At 51.7% G+C, this 22,828-nt stretch overlaps 6 protein-coding genes across 6 annotated transcripts; 2 read left to right on the top strand and 4 right to left on the bottom strand.

Annotated features, from left to right (window-relative positions):
- The first annotated feature begins 1,152 nt into the window (after window positions 1–1,152).
- On the top strand, window positions 1,153–7,807 carry BO88DRAFT_149794 (MYB DNA-binding domain protein). The gene is made up of 2 exons (XM_025701511.1): window positions 1,153–5,520; window positions 5,594–7,807. Exons 1-2 carry the CDS (start codon window positions 1,249–1,251, stop codon window positions 7,769–7,771), a joined length of 6,450 nt encoding a protein of 2,149 aa, XP_025558824.1. The 5' UTR covers window positions 1,153–1,248; the 3' UTR covers window positions 7,772–7,807.
- A 1,973-nt stretch (window positions 7,808–9,780) lies between these two features.
- BO88DRAFT_446582 (Cryptochrome/photolyase FAD-binding domain-containing protein) lies at window positions 9,781–11,626 on the bottom strand (the record flags this gene model as incomplete). Its single annotated transcript, XM_025710301.1, has 2 exons — window positions 10,223–11,626; window positions 9,781–10,148 (listed from the first exon to the last, which is right to left on the bottom strand). Coding segments are annotated over exons 1-2 (1,737 nt in total), but the record flags the coding sequence as incomplete, so codon positions are not given.
- A 229-nt stretch (window positions 11,627–11,855) lies between these two features.
- Window positions 11,856–12,970, bottom strand: BO88DRAFT_418932 (5'-methylthioadenosine/S-adenosylhomocysteine nucleosidase family protein; the record flags this gene model as incomplete). The annotated part of the gene is made up of 2 exons (XM_025708371.1): window positions 11,856–12,004; window positions 12,058–12,970. The coding sequence occupies 2 exons, from the start codon at window positions 12,968–12,970 to the stop codon at window positions 11,856–11,858; spliced, it is 1,062 nt and encodes a 353-aa protein (XP_025558822.1).
- A 295-nt stretch (window positions 12,971–13,265) lies between these two features.
- BO88DRAFT_349392 (WD-repeat protein) lies at window positions 13,266–15,106 on the top strand (the record flags this gene model as incomplete). Its single annotated transcript, XM_025703449.1, has 3 exons — window positions 13,266–13,377; window positions 13,429–14,951; window positions 15,011–15,106. The coding sequence occupies 3 exons, from the start codon at window positions 13,266–13,268 to the stop codon at window positions 15,104–15,106; spliced, it is 1,731 nt and encodes a 576-aa protein (XP_025558821.1).
- Window positions 15,107–15,229: 123 nt separating this feature from the next.
- BO88DRAFT_446581 (ATP-binding cassette transporter) lies at window positions 15,230–19,142 on the bottom strand (the record flags this gene model as incomplete). Its single annotated transcript, XM_025710300.1, has 11 exons — window positions 15,230–15,848; window positions 15,902–16,416; window positions 16,484–16,641; window positions 16,722–16,837; window positions 16,897–16,968; window positions 17,021–17,219; window positions 17,269–17,505; window positions 17,556–17,718; window positions 17,771–18,432; window positions 18,479–18,712; window positions 18,767–19,142. 11 exons carry the CDS (start codon window positions 19,140–19,142, stop codon window positions 15,230–15,232), a joined length of 3,351 nt encoding a protein of 1,116 aa, XP_025558820.1.
- A 1,185-nt stretch (window positions 19,143–20,327) lies between these two features.
- Window positions 20,328–21,945, bottom strand: BO88DRAFT_149768 (fungal specific transcription factor domain-containing protein). The gene is made up of 3 exons (XM_025701510.1): window positions 21,891–21,945; window positions 20,480–21,838; window positions 20,328–20,433 (listed from the first exon to the last, which is right to left on the bottom strand). The coding sequence occupies exons 2-3, from the start codon at window positions 21,665–21,667 to the stop codon at window positions 20,377–20,379; spliced, it is 1,245 nt and encodes a 414-aa protein (XP_025558819.1). The 5' UTR covers window positions 21,668–21,838; window positions 21,891–21,945; the 3' UTR covers window positions 20,328–20,376.
- Window positions 21,946–22,828: the final 883 nt, after the last annotated feature.

Raw genomic sequence — 22,828 nt, 5'->3', positions numbered from 1 at the left:
CCTTCAAATCGAACATCCCCTCCCCATTCATCAGTTCACGCGCACATCATACACATACACTCACTCTTTTCCTTCATCTCGACTCTCTTTGTATTATTCGATTCAACAACTCGCGTCCCTACTTTATTCCCCCTCAGGCTGGTCCTCGACGTTTTTATTCGGCTCCGACTTCCGAGACACAGCAACGAACGGGTCTCGAATAATCCCAGAGGCAGACTTTCCCGTAACTGCTTGCAATTTACGATTTTTGCTGCCCGGCGTGGTCTCCTTGCAGGTCTACTTTGGGTTCACGGCTTGACACGTTGCATAGGCTCCCAGGTGCGGAGATTTCTCCTTTAATTTTGCTATTTTACGCGCGCTTTCCAGTTTGATGCCCAGTTTTGGTTTTTACGCTTGTCATTACTACCCTCCCTCCTTTTTGCGTTGGTCGTGGGCTGGGCTGGGCTAGTCGTCCGTGGGTGCAGGATCGTGCTTCACTTTTTGTCACCAGTCACTTTGTCCCGGCGACACGGGATCGGCCAGCATCGAACTTTCGGCACGCCTCCTTCAATCCCCATTTCAAACTCAAAATGTCAAACCCCAGGAGAAAGGGCCATGCTCCTCCTCCTTTTTTTGTCTGTTGCGGACTGGGGTCAAATCCACCATGATCATGAACAGGTTCTGATCCTGTGACTTCCCTTGGACGATCGATCCACCTTGAAAAAAGCTCCCACAGGCGCTGGCAGTTCCGGGTGAAACAGGCCGCGCCAAGTGGCTGGCGCTAAGGTGATGGAATCCGTCAATCATGGCTGCAATCTTGCTTCAGTGCCAAATTGGGATCCGCAGTCCGATTTGGGCGCCACTCATTGGCTGCTTAGCTAAGCTGGCCTGCCTGGCTGCCTGGCCCGTGCCCCTTCCATGCTTCCCTGCCGTCACGTGCTCTCCACTCCCCGTTCGCCGCCTTAGGCGCTTCTGACTGGCGCTGCTGCTGCGGCCGGCGGCTGTCTCGTCTTCTGCTGGGACCAGTTCCGTCCCTTTGCTGGCTATTCTTCCCTGCCTACCATTCATTGCGCTCATTGTGTGACCCTTTCTTGTGGTTTTCTTTCTTTTTTCTCTTGTGTTTCTTTTCCTCTTCTATTTTTGTAATATTCACATCTACTTGCCATTCAAATCACCATCACAAATCTTATCTCAATTACCTTGCAACTAACCTGTGGCAGGCTCTCCTGCCAGGTTACTTTAGCTCACGCTCACTAGCATGACCTGGTGATGTCGTCCAGATACCCTCCATTGTCTGGGTTCAATTCCCGTGATCGTTCGCCCCAACGCTTCGGTGACCGTCGACCCCCTGTTGGCCCCCGTGGCACTGATGATGCGAATTTACCCCCGCTGGGAAGAGAACCCCCCCGGGGCCCCAAGGCTTTGATCGACCCCCCGCGAGGAGCCCCATTCGGTGGGCGTGGCAGAGGTTATCCAGGCCGTGGAGATTTTCGGGACCGGGACCGCGACGTACGAGATCGAGATCGCGACCGTGATCGCGACTTTCGAGATATCCGAGATGGACCACCGCCCTTTCGCCGAGATCTCGACCGGGACCGAGACTGGGGCCGCCGTGACCGCGACTTCGATCCCCGCGAATCGCGTATCGGCTTTGGCCGTGGCCGCTCGCGCTCCCCTCCGCCTCCCCGCGACTTTCGCGATATGAGAGAACCCCTCGGACGAGATGCAGACATGATTCGAATGCGACGGGGCTCCCGAGACAGCATGGTCTCGGTATCATCCGCAGTACCTGATGTCCCGTCCGGTGGCGGTCATCACCCCCGCAGTGGCCCGCCCATGCGTGGACGGGGCCGAGGTGAATGGGACTCGGGACGCGGTCGCGGTCGGATGCCGTACCTGGACGATCGGGATTCCTTCAGACGTCGAAGTCGGTCACGCGATGCCCGCTGGGACCGTGAGCGCGAGCGCGAGAGGGACCGCGACCGGGAAAGGGATCGGGAGCGTGAACGAGACCGGATTCTAGATCGCGAGCGGGACCGTGATCGTGAGAGGGACCGCGACCGGGTGATCCTCGATCGTGATCGCGATCCTGACCGGCGCGAGCGCGACAGGGAACGGGAGCTCGAACGACGGGAAAGGTTCGAACGGCGGGAGGAGGTGGACCGTCGGGTTGAACGCGATGAACGTGACCGACCAGGCGATCATTGGAAGCGCGATCGTCCCCCCAGTCGCGCCGAGAATCGAATTCCGAGCAGCTCAACCGTGTCGTCGGTGACTGGACCAACTGTCCTCCCGGTTCCCGGTCTGCCTGAACGACTTCCAGACCATCCACCCGCAGAACCCCCTCGTAAGCCCTCGGGAGGAGAGGCACGTCGTGATTCGCAACGCATGGACCGTATTGAACGCATCGAGCGCATCGAACCACCGGCGCCTCTCCCCGAGCAACCAGCGAAGGACTTGGTCCCCCCTCCCGTGAAGCGATCCCCGCCCCCCGCTGCTCCCCAGGTGCCAGCATTCGGTTCCGTCACCGCGCCCCTACCCGACATTCCTGCTGAGAAGCCTGAGAAGCAGGACAAGCCAGAGAAGCCAGAGAAGCCGGAGAAGCCAGAGAAGCCAGAAAAGCTTGAGAAGCCCGAGAAGTCAGAGAAGTCAGAAAAGCTTGAGAAGCCTGACAAGGTCGAGAAGTCCGAAAAACTGGAGAAACCCCTTGTAGATTCGACATCAACAGCCGCCGCAGCTACGAAATCGGAAAAGGAACGGCATGAGCTTCCGCCAAAAGCCCCAATGCATCCACCGACCGCGCCCAAAGCGGAGCGAGGCCCTCCCCAACAACCGCTGGAGCAAAGGGTTCGACGTGATGATACGCGCCGTGACGAAACGCCCGATATCCCGCCGAAGCCTGAGCCGGCAACCCGTCCCCCGAAGCCGCATGTCCCAGCAGCAGCCGGCGGGCCGAAACCGACAGATATCTCACCTCCTACTGCTCCCGCGGCAATGGTTCACAAAGATGCACCAGGCGCTCACGAAACCCCGTCTCCAAGAAAGCTAGGGCCCACAATAACCTCCCCAGAACTTGGACGGAGGCCATCGGCCGCAGGGTCAGCCACTTCCCCGGGTCCGCACACTTCACCTCGGATGCCCACATCAAGTATTCCTACCGGACCCCGTGCGCTTCAGCAACGCCCATCAATATCTCGTGGCTCTTCAAAAGCTATGAAACAATGGGTGCGTGCGGGATTCCCCGGCGCACATTCTGGTCCAAGTGCTGCACCACCACCAAAGCGCGACTCCATCGATGGAAAAGAGCGAAGTCTGTCTCTTAGTGAAGACCACAAGCTCGAGTCGCTCAGCCAGGCCGATGAGTCTGCCAACGGACTCGAGGCGGGTGAGATTGTCGGCGAAGATGAACCCATAGAATCAAAGCCCCAAGAGCCCGCGGTGTCGTTTGCGTCGGCCATGGACGTGGATGTGCCCGAAGCTGTCGCGAAAATGCCGGCTGCCGAAGAGAAGCCTGCGGAGAAGGAAGTGCCCAAGGAGGCGCCCAGTGAGGCGCCCAGTGAAGCACCTAAGGAAGCACCGAAGGAAGCACCTAAAGAAGCATTGAAGCCAGCACCCAAGGAGGCACCCAAGGATCAGAGCACCGTCGTCATACCGGATTTTGGACGTTCCAGCGATGAAGAAGAGGACGAGAATGTCGTGTTTACACAAGACTATCTAGAAGAACGGAAGCAGATCTTCGAAAAGGATATGAATGCTCTCCGTGCCGAGCTGCCGCCCCCACCATTGGAAGACCCCAATATCGTGGCGCTACTGATGCGCATCCAGTATTTGGGGATGATTGCCCATGACCAGGTTCCTGAAAAGGAGCCCACACCCCCAGTGTTAGCTAAGGATACCAAGGTAGCTAAGGAGGAACCATCGGCACCTGAGATGGAAAGTGAGCCGAATGGCAAGGCTGAAGAACACGAGCCACCAGCCAAGGTGGTTTTGGATTCTGTTCCTGCGGCCGATGCACTTACGCTCGAGAGTCTGCCGTTTTTGAACTCTGGCCCACCCACACCGTTATCGGACTCGGAGGTTTACCAGGAGAATGCGGCGACTCATGAACGTTTGAAGGACACCTTCCGCGACATCATCATGAAACGTCGCAAGGACGTGGCGCGGAAGAATGCCGAGTTGAGATTGGATTACCTTTCCTACTATAAGCCTTGGAGGCTGAATGTGTGGGAGTTGGACCATGCGAAAGAAAAGACTTCGGGTAGTCCCGGGCCCACAACACCACCTGCTGCCCCAGCCACGGCGACGCCTACACCTACGGTGGAAAGCGGAAGACGGTACAAGGGCAATAGCGAGCTGGACTTTCAAAATGCCCTGCGCGCCTCGGAGATTTCTGCCCAAGAAGAACTGGAGAGGCGTCGCGGCAACAAGGCTACTGCACAGCCGGACCTCGCCCGCGAGGCTGTGATTCCTGAGATGCTCGAGCCCCCAGAGGTGAAGGCAGGTATCTACAAGGACACCAACAACATCATCGACCCAGATCAGGCCATGGATGTCTTCGGGTTCCTGCCGCCTCGGAATGATTTCAGCCAAGAAGAGCACGAGATCTTTACCGACGCGTTCATGGCGCATCCGAAGAAATGGGGCAAGATTGCAGAATCGCTTCCAGGACGGGATTTCCAGCAGTGTATCATTCACTACTACTTGACCAAAGAAGAGATTAAGTACAAGGCCAAACTCAACAAACGGTGGAGCCGTCGTGGGCGTGCCCGGCGATCTGCTCGACCCAAGTCCAATGCGCTTATGGCTGACCTGGGTGTTGTCAAACCGGACTATGAAGGCGAAGAGGAGCCCGCTCCAGTCACCGATACGGGCCGTCCTCGACGTGCCGCTGCCCCAACGTTCGGAGACTCGTCTGCCGATACGGACAACAACGGCCGCCGTGGGAATGCCTCCAAGGATGGCGACCAAGCAGAGAAGCCCAGCCGACGTGGACCTCGAAGCGGTACAGGCACGCGAGGTGGCCGACGAGGGAAGGCTGCCCAACAGCAAGCGCAGCAACAGCAGCAGCAGCAACAACAACAACAACAATTGCAGCAACAATTGCAGCAGCAGCAGCAGCAGCAGCAGCAAACACCACAACCCACCCCCTCGGAGCAATCTCTCCAGAGCACGCCTGTTCCAGTGGCTGCCGCTGCCGTCACTCCTGCACCAAAGGTGGAGACTACGGAGCCATCCATGGATGGAACCACCGAAGCCCCGATCGTGCGGCCCAAGGAGCCGCAAGAGCGAGAGGTAAACGATGTGCCACCGCGCGCCAGGTCTGGTCGGGGACGTCCGAAGGAGGGCGTGTATGTCTTCGAATCTACTGAACAGGAGGCCCCGGCACCTGCCCGGCAGCCCGAGGTAGGCGGCTACGGGTCTCTACAACCGACGAGTTACTGGTCGGTGCCTGAGCAGCGCGATTTTCCTTTGTTGCTGGCGCACTTTGGTCGTGACTTTGAGGGTATATCCAACTTCATGAAGACGAAAACCACAGTCATGGTATGTTCTTCCCGTTCCTCACGCCCGCACCTTCCCCAATCATTGAAGCTATCAGCAACTAACTTTCAAGTAGGTCAAGAATTACTTCCAGCGCCGCATTGACTCGGGCCAAAAAGATTTCGAAGATATCGTTGCCGATGCAGAGGGCAAGAAAGCTCGTGGTGAGCCTACAGGTCCATTGCCTGTTCCTAACTTCGCCTCTAAGCGGCGTTATGAGGCTACACCATCTTCTATCATCATGCCTCGGCCTCTCGCCCCGCACACTGATACCGCGCCGGATACAGATGATAGCCGTTTAGGATCCAAAGGCAAACCCGCCAGTTCAACCCCCCAGCAGGCGCCTCTGCAGGCTCGCGCAGGCCAAGAGAAAGAGCGAAATGTCTCGAGATACCCACCGCTTGCGCAAGCCGCTAGTGCTCCAATGGCAAGCGGCCCTATGCTTAGTGAGGATCCTGCTCGGGTCATGAGCTCTCAGGCACCCTTGCCATCGCGAATGCAGGGACCCCGCTTGGGGTATTTTGCCGAAGAACGACGAGAAGTCCCAGCAACGGTGCTGTCACACACAGCTGCCACACGGCCTCAGGAAGCCCCCATGTCCGTGCGACAAACTCCGGTATCCGCATCTGAGATGGCACGGCTGGAACCTCTCCATGGCCAAGGGTTCCGACCCGCCAGCGTGGACGTGCACCGGTCACCATTGCTTTCGGCACAATCAGCGTTACCAGGCTCGCAGCAGGCATATCTCCAACCTCAGCATCAACCTTCCTTGATGCCTGCAGGATCCCATTCCCGTCAGCACAGCCTCACGAAAACGCCCAGCTCCCCGGCGCAACCGCTGCAGCGGCCGGAGCCGGAAATATCGCCTGTTCGACGTGATTCTATGTCGCAGCGGCCTTATTTCGCAATGCCAGGGCACGTTGGCATTCCTCAGCCCACCCCAATCTTGTCACCACCCAAGGAGCTGTCTCGACCTGGACCGCCTCCCGCGGAGCCGCCTGAGGCTCCTCGCGTGCCGGCGAAGCGGTCGAACATCATGAGCATCCTGAATGACGAACCGGAAGAACCCCAGCCGCGCAAACGGTTCGCTGGCGACCCGTCGTCTTCAACACCCACAGGGCATACTGGGTCACCCTCTCGGCCTGTCTACGGTGGGATGCAGTCACTCCCGCAACAGCCACCCCCGCGTCAAGAGGAGACTGTTATGTCATCTCAGCAGAGAGCCCCAGCCTACGGTCCTCCAAGCCAGTATTTGCCGCCAACACGCGCCTACGCAGATTACCAGTCCTATAGTTCTGTTCCAGGAGGCTCCGCAGCGCCTGCAAATAACGATTGGATGGCCCGGTTTGACCCTCGCGGACAGCCACCCCCACAACCACCGCAGGCTCCGTCGCAATCGAGTAGCCGTCCTACCACCACGCTTGCCTCTCAGCCACCCTACTCCCCCTATACGTCCACCCAATCTTTGTCTAATCCTTCCTTGCCGAACCTCACCGCTCCATCTCCTGTCCCAACTCCTGCATCAGTGACTGCGCAGCGCCCGGCGTATCATGGATCCACATATGCCCCTTCACCGGTGTCTCACGCACAGGCTACTGCGTCGTCGCGCGAAATGGCGGCACAAAGCCAGATGTATCGCCAGAGCATCGGTTCACCCACACAACGTACCAGTAGCCTCGCTTATGGAACCCGTCAAGGTCCGCCGACGCCGATACAGTCCCCCGCGAATCTGCTGGGGATGGGATCGCGACAGCCACCAGGCACAGTATCGTACGCCTCGCCCGCGCCAGCCACGCCTGGATCCGGCCATATGTCTGCGCAACAACATGCGGCGCACCAGTCATATCAGCAGCATGTGCAGACCATGGTCAGTGGGGCTCATCAGCAAGCTGCGCACCGCCAGACGCTTGGATTGGCTAGTGGGCCGTACGGTCACAACACTCCACCCCCGCAGGCATCGGTCTCCCGGGCAGCGGGCTTGCCTGGACCGGGGCCACAGTCGATGACGATGGGTCGCTCCTACACACCCCCAGCAATCTTGCAGCCAAGTCCCGGCGGAGGGCTGAGCTATGCGCCCAGTGGCCCTGCGGCCGTTGGGTCGATGCACCCCCTTCAAGCACGACCTGGCGGACCTGGAACGCTTGTGGAGGCGGTGCCGGGAGGTCACCCTACGCCAGGCCACCACCGAGTGTACAGCCAGGGGTCTAATGCCGGGCCATTGCCTGGGCCAATGTCACAGCACCCACCTCGATAGACTTGTGTGGGAGGTGTTGATAATCTCATCTTTTGATTACAATTGTCGCTGCACAGTCACCGCCATCTCTGTCTATACCGTGGGAGTGTGGTGTGTATTATTCTTAGAGCCATCTTTGTTCTCATTCTTCTTCGATCTTTCACTTTTAATCCTGGTTGGATTGTTCGGCCTGGGCCGCATCATCTTATGAATAATGTACAGTAGACGATTCGATGGATGGCAATAGTGAAAAGCATGAGACAGCGGGTGAAAGAGTTTAATTGAAGATATCTTGTAGCTATTCTTGATTGTAACTTGTAGGTCAATGTTGAGATCCACTTTGGATCCTTAGCGCTGAAACGGCCGCTGGCGCTTGGCTAGTGGGAGCTGACGCACGCCGTGTCGTGGCATGTAGCACCCCATTGTGAAAGATCCAATAAGACGGCTGGAGCGCTGTAAGCGAGGAGATCTAGCGCTGGAACCCAATATGACGCGTGAGCTAAGCTGAAGACTTGCGTAGGACCTAGTCAGCCTTATAGTGTAGGTATATTGAGTAGTAATAGGGAGTACTAGTATTACTAGTAGTATTAATATGTGGAGTATCCGACTTCTGATCTAGTAGTCTACATCCCATATTTCTTCACTTTGATAATCCGAAATCCAATCATCATCATGTTATCCTCATCATACTACTACCCCTATGAACAGAGGATATATTATATTCCTCAATACCATCATCAAAGCACCTCCACCTCCTACCTTCACATCCCAATAACGACTTACTATCCGAAACAACCTCCCATAACTACATATCCAGTTTACTACTACAATCCACTACCAAATCAATCTCAGTACGCGCAGGCACATATGACCCAACCCCTGCATCACAGACCGGATTATATCCATCAACACCACCCTATGAACCAACAAAACCCACCACCAACGGAGGAACAAACAACCCACGATCTAAAGGATAGACTACACCATCGACGATACCAACATGCACTTCTCCGGGAAGGACTGAGGAGAAGATTACATATACATGATCTGTTGTATCTTTTGGGTCATAAATATAGATATAGAGATGCTTCGAGTGTCGGTGGTGGGGATATAGGTATGTTCTTTTTTTTTTTTCCTTCTGTGGGAGGGGAGGATCGATTGAGGGTTATGTTTGTGCTTATGGTTTGTGCTTATTGTTTGTTAGGTGGAAGGGGGTATGAGGAGAGAGTGTATTTCTATCCTTCTCACGTCCATGGTGTTGGTATGGGGCAGGGGCTGGGAGTGAAGAGGCGGGGTGATACCAGTGATAGCAGTAGTGGTAGTAATGGTGAGTGGGAGGATTTGTATAAGGGTTCGTTTTTGGATAGGGAATATAAATGTAAAAGGAGACGGTTATAGATACAATACTCAACCCTTCCACTATCTTGTTCAAATATAGACACTCCCCTCCACGACACATATAGGATCAAATCAGTTCGTTCAGGTATACCAATTCTGGATAAATATGGCCCTATATATTGTTGTTGTTGGTGGTGGTGGAGGCGGTGTTATTTCAATCTTTCGAATATCAAGTAGCCTACAGATAATACTACTACTGAATATAAGCACGCCATCTATTTGCCGCCTGTTCTCTAACAGCACCGCCAATAGAGAGGGAAAGAAAACACTCACTCCTCTTCTTACCTCTCTCTCACATAGCCTCAGGGCCACTTGGATTGACGCCAAATACGCTGGGTAGAAGGAAACGAATACGCCCTATCTGAGATCAACAACACGACGAAAATGCTCAATACTACTGTTTGAAGGATATCGTGTATTGCATAACTAGCCCCAGTAGTCTATCTTTTCTTCTTCGAAGCATGTCCTCCATCTTCATTTTCACCACTCTCATCCCCTACTCCTCGCCCCCGTTTCTGTCCTCCCTCATCATCACCACCATACCCATCCACCCTCTCATTCGTCTCATCCACCACCCTCCCATCCTTGACTTCATACTCAAACACCTTCTTCCACGAATCATCCATAACCTTCTGATCATCCCCCATCATATGCACCCCATACGCCTCCTTCATCTGCGCAATACACGTCTGTCTCCTCTCATCAAAGTCGAACATCGGCTCCGGGTACGTTCTCAATCCAGTCTCTTCATCCTTATCGACCATCCCATCCCCAGTCACCCGACACTCCCACCTCTTCTGGTCCTCTACCGGCGCCTTCCACGGCTCATAAATGTACTTCTTATCATAATGTTTTAGCTCCGGAACATAGTGTCTCACGAACAGCCCTTCCGAATCCCACTTCTTCCCGAACGCCACCGGCGAATAGCATCTATAAAACTGCGTAAAGAACGCCGTGCAGGATAGCCACATCCAGTTTCCGACATTAGAGGCTGTTTCATCTGTTGTGATATTATTAGCATCATTATCTTTATCAATATCGAAATGGAATGAAAAGGGGGGAAGGGAGATATACGATCAACCAACCACTCCTCAAACACCTCCGCTCCCCTCTCCCAATGCACATAACATCCCCCCCTCGTCAGAAAACACGCGACACTATGTCGTCCCAAATGATGAATCCACCCCTCGTACTTCAGCTGTCTCATCAACGCATCGATCCATGGGAACCCCGTCCGTCCTTCCTTCCACCGTCGGAACCATACCTCCGCTTGCTCATCATCGATCGTATACGTCCTGTCAACTAACCCCGTCTCCTTATCGTGATTAGATTGTAAATGCCACGGAATGAACCGCGCGATCTTGTTCCCGCGTGCTTGCGCATACACTGGTCCCAGAGCTGCCTGCGCAGCAAAGAACATTTCTCGGAAGAGGAGCTGGCCCGGGAGATTGGTGGGAATGTCCGATGTAGGTTTGTGCGCTGATTCACGCTGCTCGAGGGTATACTGCACGTCGTGCCAGAACTTGCGTACGGAGAGGGAGCCGAAGTGTAGATGGGGCGAGAGGAGGGTGGTCGCTTGTGGGTGGAATGCCGCTGGGGATGTCTTGGGCTTTTCGAATGTCGCGACGAAGTCTTCGTTTTGTTGGAGGTAGGTGCGTAGCATCTCCAGGGCGATGGATTCGCCGCCGTGGTGGGGAGATGTTGCTTGGCTGGGTTCGATGGAGAGTTCGTCCAGTGTGGGGATGGAGAAGTCGCCCTTGGGACCTGCTATGCTCTTGTATTGATTATCGTTGTGCTTACTTCGATGCGCAGCGTTTATATCATCTCCCTGATCTGGAACCTCATGCTCAACTCCACTGATAGCCCTCATTTTCTCCTCCCCCAACGGATCAGGTACACTCTCCGGCGCATCAACCGGCCTATCCGGCACCCCATTATTTATCTGTTCAACAGCCTTCTCGACCTGATGGATACTCATCGTCGGCTCGCCTTTATTATGTTTCACCACCTCGTCCGAATCAAACAACGTCCGTCCAGACTTCACTATAACCTCTACCCCTGCCTCCTTCGCTAACTTTATGATTGCCTCATCGCGCTCCCGCGCATACCCATCTGTATCACTCTCAAACACAAGATGTGTCGCACCCCATGCTTTGAACAATTTGGGGAATACTGTTTGAGGTGCTTCACGTACTACCCACAGCTTCTGCTTCGGGTTCAGCTTGTGGTAGGATTGTGACAGGTCGTTCTGGCATTCTAGCAGGAAGCGCCATCGGTTTGGACCCACGCGCACTCGATACGCGTAGTGCGGGTCCCAGGTGAAGATTGGGATGAATGTCGATGGGTTGAGGGAGAGGGCGGCTTGCAGAGCTGGGTTGTCGTGTAGGCGGAGGTCGGTGCGGTGCCAGAATATAACGGTGGGTGGGGTGGATTTTTGGGGCATGTTGGGCGGATGTGAAAAGGTGAGTGGTAATCGAGAGCCAGCAGAATAATTGAGTCAATTGGGCATGTTTTAAGGTGAATGTGAAGGTGATGTGCAGAATTGAGGGTTGTCGTTGGGAGTTGGAATGTGAGTATGATGTCACCGTATCTGGTTAACCCTGACCCTGTACTCTAGATGTGCGGGATGCAACCATAATGGATTGGAAACCATGGAACGGCAGTGCCTATCTTGACTCGCGGTAGCATGAGTAACAAGGCAATGGATTCAGCCAAAATAGATATTTCCGGCTGCTGTCATAGTCTGGATATTGGTAATCGTGCCATTCTGCGCATAAAAGGTGCCCGTGATTGCTCCATTCGAGGACACAGTACCTGCAGATGAAGAGTTGTGATCATCTTCGATTCGAGGAACAGCTGCATTGGAAATGTTACCAGTTGCGCAATAAAGTCGGCAACAATCAACTTACTAGGCTCAATAAACCGAAGGATTTCCTTAGCTACAGCAGCAGCAGCGGCAGCGGCATACTCATGCCATACATCGTTCTTGTGGGAATCGGCGTAATCGCATATTCCTCGGATGACCAAACAGGGGAAGTCGTTCATCATGGCTGCAGCTTCCATTTCGAAACAGATGGCTCCACCTTCATCGCTGGCGATCTGGTCTCTGGTTGCTGCGTCTTTTATCACAGAATCACCGGAGAGGATGAGTCCGTAATGTATGACTGGCTTAGTGGGATCAGAGCGTGGTGGTCTCTGAGTAACCCTGTCTCGACTACATTGATCGCAGCTTGTTGCACCATCAATGTGGTCATATGTCGGCTCGAAGAGAGTATCTAACTCCGGTGGCGGGCGAATAAATGCTCGATGAGCAGACCGCGCTTCTAAGGCGGTGATGGAAGAGCTAAGCTGATCTCCCTGAACGAGATGACTAGTCTTCATCTTGGTAATGGCATGTATCCATTCCTCTGGAGGTGGGGGTAGATAACCAGTGCGGACGAATTTGCCCTTATATCGTTTCCCCAGATCATACTGCACTACTCCAGGATGCAGTGCAGTTGGGGTGCCAATTACAACATCTCCCAGACGAACATCAACACCTTGAGTAGGCACACCACCCCCGATACCGACCAGAAGGAGACGTGATATGTTGGGAAAGTCTATATGTAGCCGAGCGACGGCAACGGCTGTAGAAACCTTACCCCGATATGTAAAGGGCAGTGTTGCAACCACCACATTGTGGTCGCCAAGCTTTCCCCATACGTATCGCACTGGTCGGGATTGTGTCTGTCGGTGTACTTTGTCTAACAAGTACTGAACTGCACAGATTTCGACCTCAAGTGGGCAGAAGATACCGACTGTATAGTCTCGTGACAGAGCCATTGGGCTGATAACGCTTGACGGCAGGCAACAACGGACACGGGGCTTTTTTTCGCAGCAGTCGCAAAAATGCCCCTTGTTCGTAAGAAAGTCATTTCAGATGAGCAGACAAGGCTCGCAGAATTGGTATCTGGGATCAGCGTCCAGGCGCTAAGAATCGGGCGGTTATTGGCCAGACTTAATGCACTTGCTGAGGGGTAGATGTCTAGCCTGGCGCTTACAAAAACGCCTCGTCATCTCCACCAGAATAATAAGTTCGTTCACCAATCCCCTCAAGCATCTCATACCCTTCGGGACTATGGGAGGGGAAGCAATTGTCGGACCGGCCCTTTCAGGCCAATTCTATGCTGGAACCGGAAAGCAGTACAACTTCGGCAGCGTATCGGGAGAGAAGGTCTACATGGGTACCGGTGAGTACATTTGGAGTCCACCTACCATAGCAGCGGGCTGAGACCAGACAGGAGATGTCCAGATATTCTCGACTTTGCAGTTCGCAAAAAGTGCTTGCTTCAACTCCCGGGAAAGAGAGCACGACTCATTCTGCCTTGAAGGCACTCGTGTGGATTTGTTGAAGGACATAGCAGAATGGATTGAGACAAACCATGACGAGGGTATTTTCTGGCTTAGTGGAATGGTAGGCACAGGAAAGACGACGGTTGCTCGCACAGTGGCTCGAAATTATGATCAGCAGTCGCGGCTGGCTGCGAGCTTTTTCTTTACAGATACAAATGGAGACGCTAGTAGTGCGGACTCCTTCGCATCAACGGTTGCTTGTCAGCTGGCCAATTTCGATACAAGCATGAAAAATGCTATTCAGGATGTGTTGGAACGATGTCCTCTTTTACCCTATCAAGGGTTGTCGGAACAGTGGACACGGCTCGTGAAGGAGCCACTTATGGCATTCACCCAGAAGCACGATAAGAATCCCATACTTATTGTGGTTGATGGCTTGGATTTGTGCCCGGATAAGGAAGATCAACGCTTGATTCTTCGTCTACTATCTGGCATTACTCAGGCGTGTGAAAACAAGGTGCTTGTCTTTGTGGCGAGTCGACCAGAATCCGCCATTCGGTCACAACTTTCCGAAATTCAGCATAGAAGGTTGAGACTACAGGATATTGAACAAAGGGTCGTTAATTCAGATATAAGCATCTTCTTGGACCACGAGATTGGCAAGCTCCTGGCCCCGTTCGAAGCAGAGCCTGCATGGAACGGAATCGTGGCGAGTTTCGTTCGTCTTGCCCAGGGTCTCTTCCTCTGGGCGGCCACTGCTTGTCAATATGTCCGAGATGCTAAAAACTACCAGATTATCAGGCAGAGACTGAGAGACATAGAGCAAAAAAGCCGGGAAAAAGGAAGTCCAACTGAACAGTTATATCAAATCTATACCAGCGTCTTAGATGGCTCAGTCAACGAATCATGGAGTGAGAAAGAGAAAGCAACCTACTGGAACTCTATTTCGCGAGTATTATGGACTCCCAAACATATTCTTGGTTGTCTGCCAAGAAGTGCCTCTGGAAAACTGATACGGGTGGACATTGACTCCATGCTAGAGGACTTGCATTCTATTTTGGATGTTCCAGAGGATGGTGACAAACCTATCAACTTCCTCCATAAATCCTTTGCCGGGTACCTGGGTCAACTGGGGCACCCAGACCTTCAATTAACACGAAAACAGAGCCATTGTATGCTGGCGGATGCTTGCCTTGACCTCCTGAATGAAGCATGTGGGCAAGATGGTAGCAACCTACGGAATTTTGTTCAGCACGGAGGAGAGCCGAAAACGCATAATATTCCCCAAGAGCTGGAGTATGCGTGCACCCAATGGGTAGAACATTACTATTTCGGAGGGGAGCCCATGTCCCGAAACACGAAGGCATTTGTGTTTCTCGAAACACACGGGAAGAGTTGGATCCAACTATTTGCCTTGAGCAACAAGTTAGAAACAGTAGGGCTAATGAGATATCCGCTTCATGAGAGAGTTGTGAGTGATACATTAAGCGGATATATTAGCCATTGAGATCTATAGCTAACCTCAAATAGAAGGATAACCCAGAAGAGGACAAGCGATTCATTCATGAGTTACTCTCCACTGAATCCATATCCGAGATATCTGCGCAGTGTCAACGACAAGGATAAATTGAAGCACCAAATGCATGTATTACTTTAGCACACTTCTCATTCTGTGTACGTTTCGTTGTATTTGAACAATGTATATTCTCAACCAGATTATAACCATCACTATACACGCAGAAAGACTATCTAGCTCTCTCCAACACAATCCGTAGACGTACCAATAACAGATACCCGTAGCTTTCCATCCTTCATCGTAGCAATGGCATCTACACCTGGCCTTAAAGTATCCATGATCCCCTCAGTTCGATGAGCAATCATAATAACCGTATGATACTCAAGTTCTTTACGCAGAATATCTCCCAAAATAGCCTCGGTCTCACGATCCAGAGACGAACTAGCTTCATCGAAAATAATGATCGGTTTCGTCGACGCAGTCGCCCTCACACGGAGCAGCATCCGACAAAGCGCGAAGAGCTGCATCTGACCGGCAGATAAGGGAAGTATGGTCGACATGGGAAGATCCAGTACAGCGTCAACACCTGTGGAGGCGGCAGCAATCTTATTCCAAAGTCGAATTCTCCTCAGTGCTTGTACAATTTCATCACTTGTGCATTTATTATACGGGTCCAGATTGAAGCGAATAGTTGCTGTGGGGATGTTGAAGCCATCTTGTGGTACGGCGATGATGCCGCGTTGTCGAAGGATCTGTAAAGGCACATGTGCGATGTTGATGTCATCAATGCTGATAGATCCATGTTTGGTCTCGAGGAGTCGAAGTAAGGAGAGCATAAGTGTGCTTTTACCGCTATAGCCAATAAGTGAGCTCGTGCATGAAACGCTTGGAATGACTGATCATACCTTCCTGTCCGCCCCATGACCACGAGCTTCTGCCTTGGATTAACTCGAAATGATACATTCCACAGAGCGGGCTCTGACTCCTGTGAGTATGACACAGTGATATTCTCGGTGCGTAGTTCTCCTGCTGATGGCCACTGTGCACCTGGCTCTAGAGCACCTTTAGCGCCATCTTCGCTCGGGACATATTCCTGCACATCCTTCAATCGAGCAACGGCGCCAAGCGAGGTCTCAAGGGACGTCCAGTTCTGAACTAATCGCAATAGCGTGGTGTTGGCCCCGAGCATTAAATTCAAGGCCATTCCGACATCAGCTCCGGTAGAATTCCGGTACACGACAGTGAGTGTTATCAAACCTATAGCAATAATAGCCATTATACAGTCCAGCACCACTTTGAGCGAGCACTGCAAGCAGAGAAGCAGGTAGTATGGCTTCTGTGACATGTCCAGTGCCTGAATATTCTCGGCTGCGAATTTGTCTTGCCAACCGAAAGCACGAATCGTGGTTGCACCGCTGGTCTAGGATATATCAGAGACGACATGTCATAGAGGTGTATGAGGAATGACAAGGGCAGATTGAGCATACTGTATCTAGGAAGTTGGTGTTCAGTCGCGACCTTGACTCTAGGTCCAGAAAGCGCAACTGACGAGAGATGCGAAGGTAGACTTTCTGGATGAGGTAGACCAGTATGTAACATGGTGGTATTGTGGCAAGCATCACCGGCTGTACATACACAATCAACGCTACCTGCATTAGTAGCTTGAAGATTTCTGGAATAGACCTTGTTAGGAGAATGTGACTGAGAGGGTGATTGGAAGCTTACGGGTGCTTAGATTGGCGAGAGCGGAGGGTAGTTGCTTATCCACTAACGCGATGTCTTGGGAGAACCTGTTTAAAGTGATGCCGATCTGTGTTTCTGCAAAATAGGACAATGGTGCTCTGGATTAAGGTACCCTGCATCAGCAAAAATATGATAAAAAAGGGAGGTGAAGGCTGACCCGAGTACCCGCTCTAGCAGCTGGGAATGTAACACTGTCCCCGAGCAAATCGCAACCTTCATCTGCGAAAACCTTCCATATGTTAGATGTTAGTGAAGCCAATTTAGTACACAGGGTAACCAACCACATCGTTCCACTGGTTGCTGCCCACGCAATGAATGAAATCCCTGCATAGAGCCCCATATATTCATTAAGCTCCCCAGACGAAGACTCTGTTGCCCATCTCAGGACATACTGTGAGAAGGTCAAGCAGAATGAATATGTGGCAGTACAGACTGTCATCAGAAAGGCATTTTGGTAACCAACAGCATTGAAGTAGTACCCTGTGTATGGATTAGCACGCATTGTACAACTTGATAGAATAGAATCTACCATAGAGAGCAATATCGCCAGCCTTCCGTGATAAGTCTTCGGCGGCGTTATCGATTCGCTGGTTTTGACCAGGCGCCTTTCTGTGATACAGCTCTGAGGGCTGGGTAGTCTGATCGCTTGCAACGGAGGGAACAAGGCTACCCGGATTTTTTCCCTGCTGAACGGTGCTAGGATCTTGGAGGCGTGCTACCGAGCCTTGCAGAACCAGTAGTCTATTCGCCATGGGGAAGAGCTTTGCTATGACGCATTAGAAAAATCTAACTGGCTTTAGAAAAAAGTAGACTTACTGGTGTTGCTAATGAGCAGAACACCTGCGTTCATTTTCTTGAACAGCCCCCAGGAGCCCAGTAGCTTATTAGAAATCTGTTCTGCGACATTTTCGTCCAGGGCACTGAGTGGGTCATCGAGGATTACCACATCATATCGTGAGTATACAGCGCGTGCAAGAGCCTGCGTCAATTAGCGACTTTACAGGAACAAACCACAATAATAATGAACATACTACGCGCTGACGCTGTCCACCGGATAGGTTCATCCCGTTATTCTCGATAAACATCGAGTCACCGTTGCGAAGGCTCTCCAAGTCAGGGCTCAAGCAGCATGCATCCAGGACCAGCTTGTACCACTCTTGGTCAAAATCAGAGTCACCAATTATCGCATCCCGAATAGTAACGCTAGGTAGCCAAGGAGCCTGGGCACAGTATGCGATCTTCTTCGATGCAAGACTAATTGACCCGGTTGAGGGTAATTCTCCAAGCAGGGCCATGACTAGCGTTGTTTTTCCACTGCCAACAGCTCCAGTACAGACGATTAGCTCCCCTTTAGAAAGCCTGAAGGAGACATCTCGAAGTATTGGTGGATCAGGTGTTGAGGGATGTTTAACGGAGACGTACTCTATTGATACCAAATGTTGGCTCTTTTTGGCATCAATATGTCGGGGATCAAAGACCAATGATTGACTAAGATATGCTTCGATGCGTGCAAAATTTGCCATTATGCCAACAGCACGCGGGACCAATGTCATGACCATGTTGGCCGGATGCGTGACCAGGGAAAGAAGAGCGATCGATGTGAATACATCGTTGGCGTGCAGTTCTCCGGTTCCAGATGACAGCGCATAGAAGACCAGAGTCAGTACCGGCGCAAATATACCAAGTGAATTTGCTTTGTTACGTTAGCTTGCAGCTGTTGATATGTATTTATCACATACCGCTGGCATTATAGGCGACGAGAATCCACCTTAAACGTTCCGACAGGCGTAACTCCTTCTCACGTAATTGCGAGATACAACACTGCGTTGCATCCACCATACCCATCATCTTCAGGCTCTTGATGTCCCCAAGTACACTTGTAGTCGTGGAAATGCGCTCTTGTGTCGCAGTATTCCATTCCTTCTGTCGGGGCTCAAGGTGCTTAGCAACGTATGCACTCATCCGCGAACACGCTGTAGTGCATTAGTACGATGAGCATGGATATTCAGGATCAAAGACTAGTATACCGAATATGATAGCCAGTGGAAGAAAAGCAAACCATTGAAGGCGGGCAGCCAGTAGGATTGTGCCGATGACCACCTCCAAGATATAGGCCCATGTGTCATGAAGAATTTCCCCCACTGACTCAACACTGTCAACATCGGAGCTCATTAGGTTCACAGCCTCTGATTCGGCCTCTTTACCGGGGATTTTCATCGCTTGATCGTGTACCAAGCCAATCAAGGCACCCCTAACCATGATTCGCAGTCGATCGATGTAAAGTTGATAAATTGCTAAAGAGACCGTCATCCCTATGTATGTAATTGCGGCAGATGAGATAAGCCAGATGCCACGATCTGTGTCGGTAGTCGTATCATTCACGAAGCGGATAAGGGCGTCCATCACTAAGGGTTGAGCATAACGGAACACGATGATGAAGAGCCGAGGAATCACGGGTAAAAGGAAAGCAGATTTGAGACAACGTGCCAGATTAAGAGGAAGAGCCCATCCGGCGGACTCGGCTAATAGACATTAGCATGATAGTGAAATATAGATGAATCCTCTCACTTCTTGAAATCCACGCTTTAATTGCTCTCGTGCGGAGAGTTCTTGATGATAGCATGTAGTGAATTGCAGGTAATTGTGCGGAAGAAAGCGTCGAGATATAGCCTTCCCTCAGCATAGTACTCATCCAAGAGAGGGAGGCAAGACTAAAGGGCCCAGCCGCATCTTCTGGGGTTAACACCTGCGACTCTAGATAACCTTTCCATTCCCAGGAACGGATATAGGTGAGAAGCCATAGTGCTTCCAAACATGATCTTAACTTAGTTGCGCCACAGTCAAAGACTGTTTCACATACCATGCCCCTCAGCTTATGCATGTCTTGTGCTAATGCAACAGCAAGGTACGCAGGTACCAGGTGCGGCGATTGAACTCCTCGGCCATGTTCAAGGATGGATATAACAAGGATACCTGCTACTACAGCAATCGAGAGGCAATTATCCAAAGCGGCTAGACCATTGTGGAGATGCGCGTCTGGCCCAGGCCCAGTCACAGATATCAAATGAATTATGCAGAGCGTGACTGCGATTACCTGCGATATGGACCCTCGGGAAGCAGAATCTGGCTTCTTTGATAGGTTGTGAATACCACGAACTCTCCGGGACATCCAAAGGAGGAAAGCCAACGATAGTACAATTGACCCCAAGTCGCTGTTGGTGGCCTGAGAGAACATCATGATCATTGCGCTTCAATCACCACCAGGAACTCCAATATGGTGGGGATTTCAATCAGTGCCACGAATAAAGAAACAATGGAACCTTTAGGGAGCTGGAAGTGGCGGTATGCTGATAAGGAGACTGATGCACGTGCAGCCAGAGGGGACCGAGCTCTCACATGAGGTGTCGCTTGTGGTGGTGCATCGGTAGCTCAGCCTTATGTCTCAGATAGTATTACACGCTAATCATGCAGCCAATGACCAGTAGGGTTGTGGTGGCACGTCATAATTGGGCGTTGTGCCGCCATATTTGCCCCTGCAATAATAAGGCACTTCTCAATCCATGATGAAATGTTCAGATATTTAGAGGAAGTAAACGTTGGTGATAGGATTTTGACTACTAGGTACATAGCCCTTTGATCAATAGATAGGCCCGTCCTGCAACTCGGTATCCTGGATGAAGGCATCCCACGTAGTCTGTTCCGGTCAGTATAGGCCAAGTTAAGTAGCATGAAGTACGAACCCAATCTATATCTACATCCAGCGTCTCCTTCTCAAGCGATTGATCGACGCCATCAAAGGCCCTGAATGGAGAACTGAATCCTTGAAGATCTAAGGCATGGGCTGAAGTAGTTGCAGATTCGGGCCGGAAGCTTGCGATCATCCGCACAATAATATCATACACTCTCCCAGCTTCTTCGTAGGAGTCCTTCGCGCGTCTCCAGAGATCACAAGACCTTTCCAGTGTGTGCAGTACTTTGCTACCGGATGTGTCTGTGTTGTTAAAACGCCGCGCGAGCTCCAACTCCAAAAAGAGAATCATAGCAGCTAGAGTCAACACTTGTCGCGTTAATGAGGACTTGTACCAGGATGGCTCTAGTGCCACTTGGTAATCTAGTAAGGTCAACGCGGATGTCATGCATCGATCGTGGGATAACTTGAATCTGCTATCAAGCAGCCCTTTGGCCATGAACTTTCTATGAAGAGTGCACATGGCTCTGTGATACATTGAGCAGAGGCTGAATCTGGAAACCTCTGCTGAGTTTCCTAAGGGGATGGCATTGCCCTCTTTTTGGACCTTTAAATGTGAAGGAAACTGCTCATATGCATCATACAGCGCCTGGTCAATTTCGCGAACAGTGTCGTAGGTGACAAGCGTTGGGGTGTTATTAAAATCTGCAATACGTCCGATCGCACGGAAGAGGCGGGTCTTTGCTATCATGTAGGTCGTTGCAGTAGACTCTTCCAGGGGCCTGGATGACGGCAGGGACGTAGTTCCTTCCGATAACTCCCAGTCGTGGATGTTTCGTGGCTCCATTGTATCCGAAAATAGTGTTGAGCCCGTTCGAGGAAAGCCCCCAAGGAATGAGGCCATATCGTCCATGATAATCACCGACATCCAAATACGACGTCGATATTCTGCCTGGAACGGTGAGATAAACGGGGAATGAGAAGGGTCACGATGATAGCCCATATTTATTGCAGCTCGTACAATGACTCCTGTCATAATCCATAAGCCGCGACGGTTGTCGTCTTTTCTGTTGAGCTCGGCTGTTGCGTTGAACCTCAAGGTCTCAATAGTGTAAGGAAGGCATTTCGCAATGTCGCCATTAAGCAAACACTGTGCTGTACGGATGCGATAAAGTTGGAATAGAGACTCTGAGATGCCTTCGTATTCTGGCGGCTCCCCGAATTGGTGAAAGGAGAGCATTGTGAGGCCAAGTATTGAGAAGAGGAGCCCTAGCCATATGAAGTCTGCGCGGGATGGGTCTTTCCAATGCTCGTTATACTGGAATTTTGTCAATATGATATAAGCTTCATGGTTTCGTAGGACAGCTAAGAAGTATTACCTCTCGCATAAAGGTCGGCTTGTGTAAGATGGCTTCACAGTGATAAGCTAAGTTGTTTGACAATCACTGGATGAGGATACTCACGGGGTACAGAGATCCTAAATTTCTCTGTATCAAAAAATAGAGCTATGAGCTTATCGGCCTGATGTTTTGGTGGTAATGTTGAAATGATCTCTATTCGCTCCAATGGCTTGACTTGACCAAAAAGCAAGCTCGAGCCGTCGGCAATATGCGAGGGAGTAGACCGGACGACCTCATCAGCCGTTTCATCCTGACTTTCAGCCCATGTTTTCTTGAGTGCGTTTATCTGTGAACTATTAGCTGAGGTGCTTTCTCTGGAAAGGCACCCGACACGACGTCAAAAGAGAGGCTGCTGTTCGCTAACATGATAAAAGGGAGACGTGATGTAGCAAATATCAAACAGTGAATGAACCAGCGTGGGGGAAGCAAAATAGTCTATAGCCAAGATCCACAGGCAGATGGGAATACTCACCTCTTCCAAAATGTCATACCACTCATCACCCCCTCGGTACACCGAGCGAGTGCCATCAATCATCGTCGTCCCAGCGCATGCGACCTCTGAAGCATGAGACTGCGCACCTTGCAAAGCCTTATTATCGTCAGGGATAGGGCTCTCCGGTGTATGGGGCGTAATCTCAGACAAGCCATTCTTTCGCTCAGCAATCAGCCTCTTAACCAGATCTTCCAAGTGATCGATCCTATTCTTCATTTCATCCCCACCATCCCGACGCGCAGGGGTAGTGCCATTGTTGGCGCCCCTGAATTTGCAGGACGGCTGCTCATTGCGAGTGATACAGTTCTGACAAGGATTCTCGCGATTGCATTTCAGCCTGGATCCGTCAGCAGTTATCTTGCACATGGTATATATGGCGGATCTACACACTTCCTAGCGCGGCAGGGATCACATGACAAAGGGATCCGGTGGCGCCGTTTTGGCTGGTGCGATGGTTTGGAGGCCCAACTGGGTTTTGTGACACCATTGTATTCCATAGTGACTGGGG

This window comes from Aspergillus vadensis (assembly GCF_003184925.1).
Source record: "Aspergillus vadensis CBS 113365 unplaced genomic scaffold BO88scaffold_27, whole genome shotgun sequence".
Lineage (NCBI taxonomy): Eukaryota > Fungi > Ascomycota > Eurotiomycetes > Eurotiales > Aspergillaceae > Aspergillus > Aspergillus vadensis.
The sequence above is the reverse complement of the archived record's forward strand: the minus strand, read 5'-3'. Positions and strand labels throughout refer to the sequence as shown.